At 41.5% G+C, this 17666-nt stretch overlaps 2 protein-coding genes across 8 annotated transcripts in view; one reads left to right on the forward strand and one right to left on the reverse strand.

Annotated features, from left to right (window-relative positions):
* Positions 1-17666, forward strand: part of GPR89A (G protein-coupled receptor 89A) — a 45579-nt gene that overhangs the window by 25454 nt on the left and 2459 nt on the right. Inside the window, exons 10-14 of one of the 3 annotated variants that reach the window (XR_012501259.1) lie at positions 233-325; positions 4987-5082; positions 6930-7019; positions 7932-7997; positions 8137-16831. Coding sequence is in view for 2 of the 3 variants with exons in the window: in XM_010968220.3 (XP_010966522.2) it covers positions 233-325; positions 4987-5082; positions 6930-7019; positions 7932-7997; positions 8137-8343 (552 nt within the window). In the remaining variant the exon portion in view is untranslated. Of the gene's footprint in view, positions 1-232; positions 326-4986; positions 5083-6929; positions 7020-7931; positions 7998-8106; positions 16832-17666 lie in introns of those variants that run through there. The other 2 variants (XM_045505273.2, XM_010968220.3) reach the window with 2 other exon arrangements.
* The window catches only part of PDZK1 (PDZ domain containing 1), a 29770-nt gene continuing 21454 nt past the window's right edge, over positions 9351-17666 (reverse strand). For all 5 annotated transcript variants that reach the window (XM_010968217.3, XM_010968215.3, XM_045505264.2 and 2 more), the window contains 5 exons: positions 16511-16706; positions 15271-15467; positions 12379-12615; positions 11488-11778; positions 9351-9852 (listed from right to left, as the gene is read on the reverse strand). In XM_010968217.3, the coding sequence (XP_010966519.1) occupies positions 9799-9852; positions 11488-11778; positions 12379-12615; positions 15271-15467; positions 16511-16706 (975 nt within the window). In that variant the 3' untranslated portion in view covers positions 9351-9798. The remainder of the gene's footprint in view (positions 9853-11487; positions 11779-12378; positions 12616-15270; positions 15468-16510; positions 16707-17666) is intronic.

The raw sequence follows: 17666 nt of genomic DNA on the forward strand, positions 1-17666 counted from the left end.
GTTGTTATGAAGGTTAAAGTAGATAATGCATATACGGTGTTTATCCTAATTTCTGGCTTAAAGTAATCAGTAAACGTTGCCCACTACTCCTGCTGTTATTTTAATATTATCATGTGTGGTTTCAATTGTTGGCTCAGCCTGAACGGTGATTCATAGAGGCAGGAATATTATTGTGGGGTATAAATTTACGTTTTGCTGAGACTAACCAGGTTTTGTGTTTGTTTTCCCTCAGGAGAGAATAGAATACTCCAAAACTTTCAAGGGGAAATATTTTAATTTTCTGGGTTACTTCTTCTCTATTTACTGTGTTTGGAAAATTTTCATGGTATGTATATTATTAGTTGTCAGGGTTTAGGTGATTTTCCCTGATAATGGCAGAAAAAGAAAAGTGGGTTTGGTTGAGGCATTGAACTAAATTCCAGATCCAATTGAGTCAACAGAGAACGTGATCTTTCACATCTCTGAGCCTCGTTCTTTCCCCCTCCTTCTTTTCAGGTCACCTAGAAAAGGGAGGTTGCATTTTTCTTCTGTCAGAGATCATTAGTAAAGTCTTAGATTATGGAATATGTGAAGTGGACATAAAAGTTTCTTATTTTAACCCTGCGTTCCATTTTACCCATGAGTGTATGACTGTATGTAACACAACTCCTCCCTTCAGCTTAGAACAGAAACTACCTGTCCTTTTTAATAATTTGTGTATACCTAAAAAAATAAATTCTGAAACATGTTTGATAAATCCATCTTCTGTGCTCATAGCTCGGAGTCTTTTGTAGCTCCCCCTTAACGCTCTATTCTTTATGTGCATTTTGTGCACCGCATTATTTGTCTTTACTTGTGACTCATCTGTAGGTATTAATGGATTTCAGTGTGATTATAGAAAAGGCTGATTTGACTTTCTGGTTTGGTGACTTTCCTACTGGGGCTGTGTTTGCACAAAGAGGAGCTTTGTCAGCTTTTTGGTTAATTTTGATCAATGTAGATAGATGGAGGTTTCTGGATTCAACAGATCTAATGCTCGAATAAAGTGATCTTAATATCCTTTCAGAAGATATTTTAAAATCTTGACTCCTTCAGTGGGAGAGCATGGATGAAGACAGTATATTCAGTTAGCTAAGCTACTAAAAGGTTTTTCCTGAGATGCAGCCTTTAGGAGAGCGTATCGTTTTTAAACAGCTTTATTGAAGTATAATTGACATTCAGTAAACTGTACATAGTTAAAGTGTACAGTTTGGTAAGTTGACACAATCAAGATAAAGAACATATCCATCCATCACTTCCAGAAGCCTCCTCAAGGCCCTTTGTAACACCTCTCTCCCACAGCCCTAGTCCCCAGGCAGCCACTAATCTGCAGTCATTGTACACTCTTATATTTTCTAGGATTTTCTGTAAATGGAATGTTATCGTACGTACCCTTTTTCTGTCTGGCCTCTTTTACTCAGAACTTTTCCACATGTAGATGTCCTTTTGATGTGTTCTTGGGAGAGAGTAAGCTCCCTGTCCTCCCTTGCCACCATCTTGAAGCCCCTCCCGACTTCTTTTACTCAGCATAACTATTTTAAGTTTCATTCATGTCACTGATTGTACCAATAGTTAATTCCTTTTTATTGCTGAACAGTATTCCATTGTATGGATATGCCACAATCTGTTTACCTGTTTCCCTGCTGATAGATACTTGTTTTCAGTCTGGGGATATTACAAACAAAGGTGCTATGAACATTTGTGTGCAAATCTGTATATGGACATATGCTCTCTTTTCTCTTGGGGGAAAACACGGAGGTGTAGGATGGCTGGGCCATGTGGCAGATGTAGGTTTAACTTCTGAAGAAACGGCCAAACTTTTCCAAAGAAGTTGTACCATTTTTCGTTCCTGCCTGCAGCGTTTGAGAGTTTCAGTTGTTCCACATCCTCGCCAACACTTTGTGGTCAGTCTTTTCAATTTTAGGTGTTTTGATAGGTGTTGGGCAGCACCAAATCATTTTAATTTGCATGCTCCTGATCTCTAATGATGTTGAACAACTTTTCATGTGCTTATTCACCACCTGTATATCCTCTTTGGTGATGTGTCTGTTCAACTTTTTTGCCAGTTTTTAATTAGGTGTATTTTCCTTTCTGTTGGGTTTGAGAGTGTGTCAGAATGTTTTTCTCCCAGTCAGTAGGTTGACTTTTCATTCTCTTAGCAGTGTCTTTCAAAAAACAGAAATTCTTAATTTTGATGAAGGCCAACTTGTCTTTTTTTTTTTTTTTTTTTCCTATTATGGGTTATTTTGGTGTTGTATCTAAGAAATCTTTGTCTAACCCAAGGTCACAAAGATTTTTTTTCATATGTTTTTTTCTAGAAATTTTATAGTTTTAGGTTTTACATTTACATCTATGATCTATCTTGAGTTAATTTTCTAATATGAGATTGGAGTATGAATCTAAGTTCACTTTTTTTCACATAGGTATCCAATTGTTCTACGACCGTTTGTTGAAGAGTGTTCTCTCTTTATTGAGGTGACTTTGCAATTTTGTCAGAAACTAATTGACCAAATATATGTGAGGCTGGCTCTGTACTCTGTTCTTTTCTGTTGATAGATATTTTTTGCCTTTATTTTTCAAACTTGTTTTAGCTATTCTATGACCTTTGCATTTCCATATGAATTTTAGAATCAGCTTATTAATGCCTACAAAAACACCTGATGGAATTTGCGTTAGAATGTCACTGAACCTCAGATCAGTTTGAAGTGACATCTTAACAAAATTAGTCTTTGAATCTATGAACATGATACAACTCTCCATTTATTTAGATCTTCTTTAGTTTCTCTCAGCAATGTTTTATAGTTTCTAGTGTATGGATCTTTCACATCTTTTGTCAGATTTATCTCCTAAGTATTTAGTTTTTTCATTGTATTATAAATAAGAATGTTTAATAATTTCAGTTTCTGAGTGTTGCTAGTATATAAATTTACAACTGATTTTTATATATTGATCTCTTATTCTGCAACCTTGCTAAACTCCCTTATTAGTTCTAGAAGCTTTTTATAGATTTCATAGGATTTTCTACATAGATAATCAGGTCTCTAACCTTTTAATAAACTGCTATACTGCCAAGCTGTTTTCCAAAGCAGCTGCACCAGTTTCCATTCCTGTCAGCATGTGCGATGGTTGTAGTTTCTCCGTATTCTTGCCAACACTTATTATCTTTTTGATTATAGTCATTTTAGTGGATGTGAAGTGATCTCTCTCATCGTTAATATTGACAATTTTCTTTCCTCTTTGAAATTAGCAATTTTGTCTTTTCTCTTTCCTCCTCATCAGTCTAGATAAAAGTTTATCAATTTTATTGAACTTTTCAAAGAACCAGCTTCTGGGTTAGTTGATTCTCTCCTTTTTTGCTTTCTATTTCATTGATTTCTGCTCTGATCTTTTTTATTTCTCTTTTTCTGCTTTTTGGGGGTCTTCTTAAAGTGGAAGTTAAGATCGTTTATTTGAAACCTTTTTTGATATAAGTGTTACAGTGCTATAAATTTCTTGCTAAGCACTATTTTAGTTGCATCTCACAAATGCAACTTTTTTGATATATTGTATTTTTATTTTCATTCAGTTCAAGATACTTTCTAATTTCCCTTTTGATTTCTTCTTTGACTTGTGGGTTATTTACAAGAACGTTATAAAGCACTTGAGGATCTTCTGAGTATCACTCTGTGATTGCTTTCTAATTTAATTCCATCTGATCTGAGAACATACTTTGTATGATTTGAATCTTTTTAAATGTATTGAGATTTGTTTTCTGGCCTGGAATATGGTCAGCCGTGACGGATGTTCCATGTGCACTTGAGTGGACATGTATTCTGCTCTTGTTGGGTGGAACGGCCTATAATTTCAGCTAGTTCAGGGTGGTTGATCGTACTGTGAAAGTGTCTGTACTCTCACTGGTTTTCTGACTACTTATCAATTATAGAGGGGGAGGTTGAAATTTCCACCTATTGTTGTAGATTTGTCTATTTCTTTTTTTAATTCTACCAGTTTTTCTTCATGTACTTTAAGGCTCTGTTATTAGGTATATACACATTTAGGGTCATTATGTACCCCATGTTGAAGGGATTATTTTATTATTATGAAATTAGCTTTTTAATCCTTGGCAGTATTTTTTGTTATGAAATCTGCTTTGATAGTAATATAGTCATTCCAGCTTTCTGTTGATTAGCATTAGCATAATACATCTTTTTCCATCTTTTTACTTTTAACCTATTTGTATCTTTGTATTTAAAATGGGTTTCTTTAAGCAATATAATAGTTGGGTCTTGCTTTTTTATCTAATCTGCCAGTCTCTGCCATTTGATTGGCATATTTGGACCAGGAGTCAGCTATCTGCAGCCCACAGGGCAAATCCAGCAACCACATGCTTTTATTGAAAAAGTTTTATTGGAGCACGGCTGAGCCCATTTATCTACACATTGCTTGTGGCTGCTGTCATGTGACAGTGGCAGAGCTTGCTAACCGCTGGTTTGGACCATTTACATTTCAAGTGACCATTGATACCTTGAGTTTAAAACAGTCATGTCGCTATATGTTGTTATTTGTCCCATGTGTTCTTTTTTCTGCATTCTTTTGTGTTATATGAGGTATTTTTCATAATTCCATTTGATCTCCGGCTGTAACTATCTTCTTGTTTGAGTGGTTGCTCCTGGAGCTTTCAGAGAATAACCACGGGGAATGACCCTGCAAATTCCTTGATTCTCTTACCCTGACTCTATCTACCAGAGTGCTACCTTTCTGGCTCCTGATAAATTAAGTTTTCATGTTGTAGCCTTATTTCCCTTTACTCTGTATGGAAAAGAAGTATAGGATAGTTATATCTTATATATGATTTAAATTGAGAGTAGAATTGCACTTTTAGGAATATCCACTTGCAAGATACATTTGGTGATTAATTCATTATTTTGAATCATTTTTTGAAATAGTGATTACTGAGACCCGCTAATGTAAAAGGGTATGTCTCTGCAGGCAACCATTAATATCGTTTTTGATCGAGTTGGGAAAACTGATCCTGTCACAAGAGGCATTGAAATCACTGTGAATTATCTGGGAATCCAATTTGACGTAAGAATTGTATCAAAATCCTAGTTTGTTATTTCTTTCTATTTTACCTGCTATAAATTACAATACTTTAGATTCTAACTCCTTACTATAAGTCCTTGTTTGTGCTTCTGTTCTTCTCACTCACCTCTGTGTATTTTGTCATATTTATATGGCAGATTTGTAAAGGGCATAAAACCATAGGTAATGCCTGGGACTTATTGTCTTGGATGCTGGACATCTCTGCAGTTCCTCCTCTGCTCTGTAGCCAGCTACCCTCACCAGCTACCCCCCACCAGCTATCCCCCACCAGCTACCCCCCACCAGCTACCCCTCACCAGCTACCCCTCACCAGCTACCCCTCACCAGCTACCCCCCACCAGCTATCCCTCACCAGCTACCCCTCACCAGCTACCCCTCACCAGCTACCCCCCACCAGCTATCCCTCACCAGCTACCCCCCACCAGCTACCCCCCACCAGCTACCCCGCACCAGCTACCCCTCACCAAATACTCACATACTTCTCTCTGTGACGCTTAAGGTCTTCAAACACACAGCTCACCTTTGATTCCTCTGGTAAAAAATTAACTACTAATTAGTGTTTTGTGTTAGAACTGAAATGATTTGTGCTGTAAAAATTATGTTTATCAATGGGACTTTGAGCTAAAAATGGTAACTATAACCTGTGTACAAAGTTTCTTTTTAATCATCTTTCTACCTGTCTTATAATACCACTGTCATTAAACACACTCTTTGTCCCGATTTAAGTTTAATGTCTTATTTATAGACTAGTATATATAAGGGCAGTGATCCTAGCTGATTAGCAGTTTGATAACAAGACCAATGTCATGTCCTTCGTCCCTGCGAGGGCCATTTAGCTGTGCTAGGATCCTGGCCACAGACTGCATGCTCCCCCAGCCATCCGTCTCAGCTCGACATGCCCCTGGTAGCTGGACAAAATGAAAATATACCAGAGCAAATTGACCTCCATTCCTCGAGAAACAGTTGAAAGTGTACGTTTTGATGATGAATCGATAGTGTACCCTCTCCATGTGAAGAAGCATGGTGTCTTTCCTTCAAGTGGTGTATAAAGTATACAGTGAAGTATGTTTTACTGCTGTTGCATATGTGTTTTCCTCTTTTAAATTTTTTGCTGGGGCGAGTTTTTAGAAACGCTCTTCCTCATCAGCATGGAGGCTAGTTGATGTGCATGTGTTTGCCTCCATCTGCACCTCAGTACATGCTCCACATTTCATCATCCTGAATGAACGTCTCCTAGATGTTAGCAGTGCAGCTCCCCTTCCCATGCTTTTCAGCCCTCAATCAGGCACAGGGTACCGAAGCTCCCTCTCACTCTGAAGCAGTCCAAGAGGAGAAACAATTATCATGTGATTCAAATGGACGTCAGCTAATTCCTAGACTGTAGCTAAGACTGTCTGTATATTCTTTTATTATAAAAAGAAAAATTCTTTATAAAGTTTTGGGTGAGCCGAGGACTGTCGTTCACATATATTAAAAATTACCACGCTGCTATTCGGTTTCCTTTTAATTCGTGCCTTTCACTTACTGTATTGAAACGGCGTCCTTAGCTCTGTTTCTTCTGGTTTATTACTGTTATTTTCTTCCCTTCGTCTGCTTTCTTCCCCCCTTGAGTCTTAAGTCTGCTAATTTTAAGTCTGCAGTCTTCCTACAGGTGTTGCAGCTGCCACTTACTCATTTTCCTCCCTCCCTAAGAATTATTTTAAGATCAGGTAGGGGCTAGTGAAGTTTCCTCTTGTAGCCACATAAGCAGTCAGAATGCATCTGCTTAGTCTTTTCATCTCTCTGGACAGAGATTTAACAAGTATTTTTTCTTCCTGTGATGGTGGCAGGTGAAGTTCTGGTCCCAACACATTTCCTTCATCCTGGTTGGAATAATCATCGTCACATCCATCAGAGGATTGCTGATCACTCTCACCAAGGTATGTTGTATCACAGAGTTAAAAAGTACTTTATTTAAGTACATGGGGCACCGTGAGATGATTTTACCTGATTAAGATATCTGCCTTCTGAGATCTTGAAGAGCAGTCATAAATATTTAAAAGACATACAGCGGAAGAAAAGAAAAAGTTAAACTAATACAAAATAGGCGATGATGCATTTACGTCATGCACCAGTCAGGTCAGTACGTTTACCGAAGGTGACAGAGTGAGTCACCGGCAGTTTTGTTAGCCGATGTGTCACCAGCATCTAGAACAGACCCTGGCACTTGGTAGGGACTTGGCAGGCACTGGAGTGAATGAGCGAGAGCGTGGGAATCCCTTGTCAGGAGGATATGGAAGTAAGAGGAGCAGAGTGTTCAGCTGTTTTCTGATCAGCACAGGAAGGCTTCATGGAGCTGGAAGGTAACTCCTCTCTGGTAGAAGAGGTAGGGACTTCAAGTTCCAAGAGTTGCTTAAATGAAAGGAGAGCAGAGGTTGGGAGGGCAGAAGGGATCTCCAGGCACCTAGCAGTTGTAGAAAAAGCTCAGGAGCCTAGTAACAGTTACCAGGGCTTGGAGTGGCCTGGAGTAATTTGTTTTAATGTTTTATCATGATGTTAAAGTCACATGTATCACATAGCTTCTGAAACGTTTGATGGCAATTGGAATCCTTTCATGTTATGATTCTTAAAACAACCAGCTGTCCGTCTGGGAAAACTATGACTGGACCCTTTTGGGGCAGTCAATTTAAACCTCTGATTTATAGCCTTAATCACAGGAATCGTCCTATACAGAACTGTGGCATGGAAGAGACACTTTTAATTAAACGTTAGCCATACTACATAGTAAAATGTTTTTGACACAAGACTCTAGTAGTTCTGTATAAATTCATCTCTCCTCCCTTTCTTGACAGTTCTTTTATGCCATCTCCAGCAGTAAGTCTTCCAATGTCATTGTCCTGCTATTAGCACAGATAATGGTGAGTTTAATGAACTAGCTTCATGTTTACAGCCGTAAGATACCAGAAATGTGTTTCACACATTTCAATATTTCAAGTTCCCTTGGCTTGTCCCTCACTACATTCACAGTGACTTCTGGGTTAATCCGTGTCACTTCAGGGCATGTACTTCGTCTCCTCCGTGCTGCTGATCCGAATGAGCATGCCCCTGGAGTACCGCACCATTGTCACTGAGGTCCTTGGGGAGCTGCAGTTCAACTTTTACCACCGCTGGTTTGACGTGATCTTCCTGGTCAGTGCTCTCTCCAGCATTCTCTTCCTCTACTTGGCTCATAAACAGGCACCGGAGAAGCATATGGCGCCTTGAACTCATGCCTATTACAGACTGCTACCAGCCAGTGGAGTCTGAACTTGGATATAAGAGGGAAAAGATGGAGGGGACCAGGGCCCAATATCTTTAAAACAAACAACATGCTGTGGCAGCACGTTCTACCTCCAGCTGACATCTTCCTTCGCAGATGATACTGTGATCGGCAGTAGCATCAGCTGGAACACGAGCGAGAGAAGGAACTCAGGTAGTGCCTGGCCCGGAGCGCCCGGCGGGGGTTTGAGGATGGTGCACACAGGAGGTCGTGGGGGTAGGAAAGAGCCAAGAAACCAGGGGGGGAGCACCCTGGAATTCTGGATAGGAGAAATCTAAGGCAGCTGGTCAGGCACACAGGGTTTCTGTTTAAGTTGAGGATCACATAGAGAAAGTTACAGCTTTCCCTTGAGATTGACTATCATTAAAATCAGAGGTGGTAAAACTTTGGCCTTAGTTTCATTTTATCAAGGATAGCTTGGAATTATGCTTGTGTAATCTCGCGTGAGCTGACATCCCACCCCTCCTCTCCCAACCACTGCCCCATTTAATTAAGCAAGGGGTTATCTGTTCTGGGGAAGGAATGATGGCGACGGAAATAGGGTCCACGGAGAGAGACTTCGAAGTACATCATTTTTCTTGATTTCCTTTCAACTTAGTATTATTTAAGAGTGAACTACCCTGCGTTCAATTCAATGATGACGTCTCTTTCTTTCCATCTGCTCCTCGTGTGGGGTGAAACGAGGAGTAGCTGTTAACTGGAGCACGTCGCTTCCCCAGCCTCGGACTCAGCTTCTCCATCTGTAAAATGAAGCTGTTGGAGATTCTGTAGGACACTCAGAACTGCAATTTTAAAAAATCTTGAATTTTATTACCAGAGAGTCTCTTTATTGCTAGGATATAATTCTGAGTTTTATTTTGTTTGAGGTTTCTAGAGGCAAAATTAAGGTTAAAGCATAGGAAGTTTATCAAAAACAAAAGCTCTATTAAGGTTATATCAGGGAAAATTGAAGCATATTTAAAAAGCATTTTTAATGGCATTGACATTAGCAATGACAGCAGTCTTAGAAAAGCATGATTTTAATAAGCTGGTCTACTGGGACACTTTAACAGCACCTCTCACATACATAGATTTATGATTTATGAATCGTCGTCAGTGCTCTAGGGGCCTGTAGAAGGGATAACACCACACAGAGAAATGCAGGTAACCTGAAGCTTGGAAGAGATCACATGAAAAGCACCTGGCTCCTGCCTTCGCTTTTCCCAAGGTGACCATAAATAAGCCGTCTGCAGTAGCCGCCCTAGGACAGGCGGCAGCAGGAGACAGTCCGACGTGATGAACTGCTTTCCAGTGGAGCTCTTCCCTGACAGACAGTAAACGGGTGGCAGCTCGTTCCCTGGGAAAGGACTCCTATCAAATACCCAGAAACAGCCATCAGCCAGAACCGCTGCTTGTGCTCATCACATCTCCGTATCTTCAGAACTGGAAGAAGAGTGAGAGGCTGTACTGTGGGCCTGTGCGAAAGGAAACACAGGGTCTGTGAGTGGTAAGAGTGCACATCAGGAGCTGGCGGTCTGTTCTCCTGGAGCTGCCTGGCTTAAGTCGGGGGTAGAGTCGCTCAGGAGAAGCCCGGTGCCTGAATTCTACACTTGGCTTTGTTTCCTGCTTATTATTTAGCACTAACAAAATTTTTTTTTAATTTTTTTTGGGGGGGTGGTAATTAGGTTTACATACTTTATTTTTTAGAGGAGTTACCAGGGATTGAACCCAGGACCTTGTGCATGCTAAGCATGCGCTCTACCACTTGAGCTATGCCCTACCCCCTCATTTCTTCATGTCTCTCTGTCTCTCTCTCTCTCTGTCTCTCTGTCTCTCTCTGTATATATACACACACACACACACACGCACGCACACACACACGCGCACACATTTCTTTCCTATAAAGCTAGCTCAGTACTGTAATCGACCTCCTGTAGAGAGATAATAGAATTGTAGCAGACAACCAGAATTCTCTCTCTGTGAAACAGTCCAGACTACAAGGCCAGTGACTGTCATGTGTGCTGTGGTCTGCATGTTTGTGTCTCCCGAAAATTCGTATGTTGAAATCCAGTTCCTTGAGGCGATATCACTAGGAGGTAGGGCCTTTGGGAGTTGACTGGGTCATGAGGGCAGTGCCTCCCCGCAGCCATCAGCCCGTCCCCCCGCATGGAGTTACAGCAACAGCCAGCGGTCCGCGTCCTGGAAGAGGCCCCCCCCCCCAGGCGCGGGTCTGTCGGGGGCGCAGCCGTGGCCCTCCCAGCCTCGGGGCGGGAGCAGTGAGTGCTTGTTGTCTGCGAGCCGCCCAGCCTGTGGCATTTTGCTCAGCGGTCCAAGTGGACGGAACTAGCATGTATTCACTAAGAGTGAGTGTTTGTGTTTTACATTACCAATCAGGATTAATGTAACGGAAGTAAGAATAGAAAACTTAGTGTCTTGGCTTTGCCAGACATTTGCTCTTTGAACTTGGATGGCCAGTTTACTTTTGGACCTCAAGTTCATCTATGGAAAGAAATTGAGACGTACCAAGGAATTTATCTAATCCAAATACATGCAGAACAATGTTTACTTTTACCCGGTAATAAAACTTGAATGCCTGCCAGTTATTTAAAAAAAACAATACTTTCTCTAACCACCGTCATTCATTTTCATGCTTACCATGAACCAAGCACTGTTCAAAACACTTTAACAGCCTTAGTTAATATAATCCTGAAAACAATCCTACAAATTATCCTTGTTTGATATGTGGGGAAACTGAGGCATAGAGAATAAATCCATTTGCCCAAGGCTGATAAATGGCAGATCCCGAATTTATACGTAAATAGTTTGGTTCAGTTTCTCTGGGTGGTTCCCATTATAATTTTGATAAGCTGCCTTTATTTCTTGCTTTATCAATTCTAGACAGTTACTGTCAGCTCCATGCTCTGAGAAAGAAGCCTGTTGTCCTCAGGCTGCTTCCTCTCCCTCGTGGTAGCTGGATTTGCTAGTTGTCTACACTGTCATTTCCTAGCATTTCAGGAACTCTGTGGCAAACGTAGACACGTGCTGCGCTTGCTAAGGGCTTGCCACGCTCTGATTAGTTACACCGCTAAGAGTAGCACATCCGCACTCACGCGCTCCCTTGCCAGGTGGGAGTCGTGCTCGGGTTCCGCCGGGGCTCCTCCTTCGGAGTCGGGGATGTCGTCCAGGGGATCAGCCATGGAGGAAACAATAGGGATCTTCTTAGCCTGGAAGTAATCATAGGCCTTTTTCCCACAGACTAAGAGCGTGACACTCTTGCCGCTGCTCTGGATTCTGTCCACCACCTCCTCGTAGGGTTCCTCCAGCACATTCACTCCATCCACTTCAATGATGGTGTCCTCGTCCTCCAGCCCTGCCAGGTCGGCAGGGCCGCCCTTCTGCACCTGTGAATAGAGCTTCTGAGTTAGGACTTTCAAACATGGTAAAAGAATGTTAGCCTAGCTTTTCTTCAGAGGCAAGATGGGGAGTTGGAGAACTTACTCTTAATTATGTTATTGCTCCTTGAGGTGCGGAAGTTGGGGGTGGTGCTGCCGTGCTTTTTTGCTTATGAAAGCTACAACTTCCGTGCTCAAACGAGCAGTGTCACAGCGGCTGACTTCCACTGTCTGTCTTATGGGTTGAAGACATGGGATTTTATAGGTCCCCCTCCTTCATTCCCAACTTGAGAGCTATGGAGAGAGTCTTCTGTCGACCCCTACAGGGCAGGGGCATTATGCTCAATGCACGGAAGCAAACAAGAGTCACTCCCTGTCAGAGCTGATGGTGACTGTCAACTACAGTCATGCCACTCATTCTGTTTATCTGATTTCAAAGTAAAGAGACAATTAGGTGGAGCAGATGTTTAAGAAACAAAAGGTGTGAGCTTAGGATGTACCAGTAGCTATCTTAAAGGGTGCGGGACCATAACAGCATTTATGTGAGCCCGAGTGAGACCCTCCTGATCGTGGCTGTGTTCGTGGGCTGCTGGAACCACATCAGCATACCTCTTTGACGAATGAGCCTGGCCGACCCTGAATCGCATTTAAGTGAAAGCCATAACCATCTTCACCTTTCACCAGCCTGCAAAGTTTGGGCTTATGGTCGCCTGCTTCCTCTGCAGTGTCTGGGCTTGAGGCCTCCAGAGGGGCAGCTGGAGGAGCGGGAGCAGGAGCGGGAGCCTCCGTGACAGAACCGTTAGGCAGTTCTGGACTTTGATAGTAGAGAAATGGAGAAAAGCGAGCCTTTTGAAAATAAAGGGAAAAACATTAATTGTAAGTATGAGTAGTCACACTTAATTAAATGAGCTGTTGTAGTTTACAAAGTACTGCATGTTCCACTTCTCCTTCAGATACATGTGATTATGGGCTGTCAAATTCTCTACTACCCAAAACAGAACAGGTCTAAAGGAAGACTGAGCTTGGTTATGGAGTAATGAGTATAAACATGTAACCACGTCTAAGTGTGTCCTGGGTTCAATCCCTAGTGCCTCCTCTAAAAACAGATAAACCTAATTACCTCCCCCACCAAAACAAATTTTTTTTAATTCATACATATGCCAGTTTTTTCATCCATTCATCTGTCAGTGGACACCCGGGTGGTTTCCGTCTTTTGGCTACTGTGACTTAATTTGCAGCCTAACGTACGGTCTTTCCTAGAGACTATCCCATGTGCCCTTGAAAAGAATGTGTATTTTGTTGTTGGCTAGAGTGCTCTGTGTCTGCGTCTGTCTGTCGGGGCTAGAGGGCCTGTGCTGTTCAAGTTCTCTGGCTCCTCCCCTGTCTTCTGTCTGGTTGTTCTACCCATTATTGAGAATGGGATATTGAAGTCTTCAACTATTGTATAACTGTATCTCTGTTTTCAGTTTTGTCAATTTTTGCTTCATATTTTTTCTCAGCTTTAATGAAGAATAACTGACAAAATTGTATATATTCAGAGTGTACAACATAATGATTTGATATACATATACACTGTGAAATGATTACCACAATCAAGTTAACACATCCATCACCTCACATAGTTACCATTTAGCCTTTCAAAGTCTTGAAAATATTCTCTCTTCCCCGAAGTCTATGCTTATTCAAGCTAAATATTCCCACAGTGTCTTTTTTTAATTGAAGTATAGTTGATTTACGACGTGGCGTTAGTTTCAGGTGTACCCCAAAGTGATTCAGTTTTGTAGCTAGCTAGCTAGCTAGATAGATAGGTAAAGTAGATAAACAACAGGGACCTACTGTATAGCACAAGGAAGTATATTCAATATGTTGTAATCACCTATAATGGAAAAGGATCTGAAATACATATATGTATGTACAACTAAATCATTTTGTTATACACCTGAAACTGACACAACATTGTAAATCAACTATACTTCAATATAAAAAATAAAATTATATTTAAACAATACCATTTCCATGTGCCAGGGATTTATTCTAAGTGCTCTAAATATTACCTCATTTAACACTCATGGCCACCCTTCACAGTAGCTACCCCCATCTTACAGCAAAGGAAACAGGGTCAGGGAGGGTGACTGACCCAAGATTACATTACCAGCAATTTCAAGTATAGTCTGACCAACTCAGTACAGTAATACTATTATCTCCAAAAGCCAAGTGCCAACTAATGTAACCTTAAGTTGCCTTTCTTGGGTGCGGGCAGCTATTTAGAGTATCATCAAGTTTCTGCTCTTTTTCTAAAGTCATCAAATCAGGTCTCACCATTTGATATTCATAAAATTTACTTTTAAGCTAATATAGTACTTGAAATTTATTCCTGTTTAAACTTAAGCTTAGTTTTTATTCTCCTTTCTATCCTGACTGGATATTTTGAATATAAATTATAGTGTCTAGTAAATTATCCATCAGCACATTGTTAAGTACATCCTCCATATCTCTGTCCACATCTAATGATAAAGTAGCTCAGGAACAGGCAGCCCGCCATGGGAAACGTCTGTTCAGGCTGACATTGTTCCAGTATCAAGGATGCTTTAGACACGGTTGTTCAACCAGCTAAAAACCCATTCTTTTTTCCATCATCCAGTTCATTCTTTAATCTACTTTACACAAATGTCTTAAAATATTTAATCGAAATGCAGTGCTGAGAGGGATGCATTAAAACGTGGATTCAAATAGTGGCTTCTGTCTTTCTGAAACTGGGCGACGAAGCTCAAGTCACATCTACAAAAGGGGTCACCACCACCACCACCACCCGTAACATTCCTCCCTCTGTATCATTTCTATACCTTTGGATGCTTCTTTTATAGTGTATCACATAGAACAAGTTCATATTTGTTCATTTTTGTGACCAACACCTGGCAAGGCAAAGGGTACTTTAGAAGGTCCCCAAATGTCTGCTAAGTTAGCATGAACCTCAGTTCTTGTGATAAAAGTGTTATAAAAACTGTAAAATATGCAGACAATAGCTGTTTTTAAGAGTTAAGAGGCAGTAAGGTATTTTGACACAGCTTGGTCTCGGTGAGTCTGTTTACTCCCTTGCTAAGGGCTTGTAAGCCGTTTCATAGCCCTTCCTAGGCTGTGACTTGGGATTAATAGGATTTACTGGTCTAGACTTTAAAATCCAGTCATTCCCTGTGTGGGAAAAAGTCACAGCTACACCTTATTTCCAGGCTACTGTTCATAGATTTTCCTTAGATCACCAAGAGAAATTCTGCAATTATGTTGGCAAATTCTTTCAAAGTCTTGAATCTAAAGACTTAAAACTCATGTACTAACCACTTGGCATTCTCCTTTGTCTACCAGTTTGAGCTTCAGTGCAGCCTTAGTGATGATCGTTATGCCCTTTCCAGTTTGAAAATCGAAGTGGTAACTTAGCCAGTGTTTGAGGGCCTGAGTGAATGAATCCAACCTTAATTCATGAATATATGGCCTTGTATTACTTACCAGTTTATACATGTTGTCCGTCTCTTTGTCTACCACCAACAGTGAAGTCTGGTCTCCACCCTTTCTAATCATTTCCACCACACTGTCATGATCAAGGGACTCCACAGACTCGCCATTGACAGCAACTACCAGGTCATTGTTCTTCAAGCCAGCCTCTTCCGCCGGGCTTCCGGAGTCTATGTCCTTGACGATTTGACCTACCCCCAAATAAATAAATAATCAGACTGCTAAAAAACAAGCTGTGAGACTTCTGCTGGAGCCTAAGACCCCTGTAAAATATATATAAAAGGCATGCTGAGTACAACTACTGCCCTTCCCACTGGCACCCCAGGGCGTCCATTCTATTCCCATTACAAAGCCTGCGCTCAGGTGCTAGCTTCACTATGAGGCCTTCCAGGACCTTTTTAGTGAGAAAAACTTGCTCCAACCTTGAACTTCCCCAGTATTTTGTTTGCTTCTGTGTTAAGGTGCTTCTGACCGTCTAGCTTCGGTCATAGGCACACATGTCCTGTCTTCTCTACTAAACTGGAAGCTCCTTGACTAGAGAATTTTTGTCTGATTCATTTGATATTCTCAAAGGCCTCAAGGATGTTTCTACATATTATGAACCAAATTAATAGTTCATAAATTAATAGAAATATATATATAGTTAAAAGAAAACAGCAACTTCTGGGTGGGTAACAGTTTGCATGGCCTGAACCTACATTGTTTTCTGTATTCTGCTTCCATGGAAGGACCTGAGTTCTTTACTTGTTGAATTACAAGGTCTCAGGAAGACTCCTGGTTCTATTCAAGTCCCAGACCCCAGTCCACACCTCTGCCTCAGACCTAGTGGGGTGTTGGAGCTGGTTCCTACGAGCTCATGAGAACCAGGCCTACACAGTATTTCTCAGCTTTGCATCCTGTGACAGCATGTGGGTAACTTGAAATCAGAGATGGGGGGGTATTTATTCCACACACACACACACACACACACAAATGCTACAAATCAGGGCTTCCCCTCCCCCAGAGAGCCAATTTACCAGCATATCACTGCCCAGATCCCAAATTCTGCCGCCTTATGCTTCTGGAAACCTAGGAACGCCCAAAATCAGGCTGCCATATGACACGGAAACTGGCCCAGCTCTGCCTTTTAGTTTCTCACTGTCTCCATCATGGATCTGATGGGGAGCTGGGGGCCTGCTGGGACTCTGGAGTCAGACTGGGACGAAGAATTGGATGGTTGCCTCGCCAACCTTACCCTTCTCTTCTGGGCCTGCCCTCAGATAGAAACCATAGCCATTGCGTCCCCTCTTCATGTCCACAACCCGGGGCTGGTGGGGCAGCAGTTTCAAACTGGCTGTTTCTCTCTTGAATTTTATCTTCTGCTCACTGTGGTGCTTGTCAGTTTCCTTGTCCACCAGCAGGAACATGACGCGGCTTCCGGACTTCTTCACCTGCAACAGCATGCACAGGTGAGGACCAACATCAACCTCCAAGAAGGACGCTGGGAAACGGGAAAGTTTCCACACAGAGGCACAGTCTCTGGACTCAACAGGATGTTCGGGCTGTAGGCCTGAGTGTAAGCCTTCTACAGTTGCCGTTTCCCTTTGTTAAGTATGACGTCACACAGATGCTAACTGAGCCCAAGATGAGAGAGAGCTGGAACTCAGGAAACCCAGAAGGGTGGGGGGAGGGAAGAGCTCAAGTGGTAGAGCACATGCTTAGCACACACAAGGTCCTGGGTTCAGTCCCCAGGACCTCCTCTAAAAGTAAGTAAGTAAGTAAACCTAACTACCCCTGCCCCAAAATTTAAAAAAAAAAACCCAGAAAGATACTTGGGTGAAAACTGGAAAAGAAACGAAAGTAAAGATCTACCTGAAAGATCCTTCTACCAGGAGAAGGTAAAGCTGGTCAATTTTCAAGGTTCCACATGACCTCAAAGGGAAACCTCAGAGTGCCTTCTGTGTCTCATAGAACCACTCTGAGACATAAGATTTGGGGTCTAAAAGGTCCTCCATCGCTCCCCATGTGTAGCTGGACATTCATCACCACATTGGTTATCTACCAGCTTGTATTAGAACAGCTTAGTAGCACTGGCACAACAATCAATTTATTATAAATTCAGAGGGGGAGTCCAATCAGTTACAAATAAGACCCAAAAGATAATGGTTTTTTAAAACACTTTCTTCATGACAACATAGAACTAGCAAAGACTATTCCAAAACCTATATTAACACTGCTTATTTCACACAGCACTATTTACACTAGCCAAGACATGGAAGCAACCTAAATGTCCATCGACAAATGAATAAATATGTGTGGTGTGTGTATGTGTATATATATATATATATATATACACACACACATATATAGTTCATACATACATATACACACACACACACACACACACATAT

Source organism: Camelus bactrianus, chromosome 21 (assembly GCF_048773025.1).
Source record: "Camelus bactrianus isolate YW-2024 breed Bactrian camel chromosome 21, ASM4877302v1, whole genome shotgun sequence".
Taxonomy (NCBI): Eukaryota; Metazoa; Chordata; class Mammalia; order Artiodactyla; family Camelidae; genus Camelus; species Camelus bactrianus.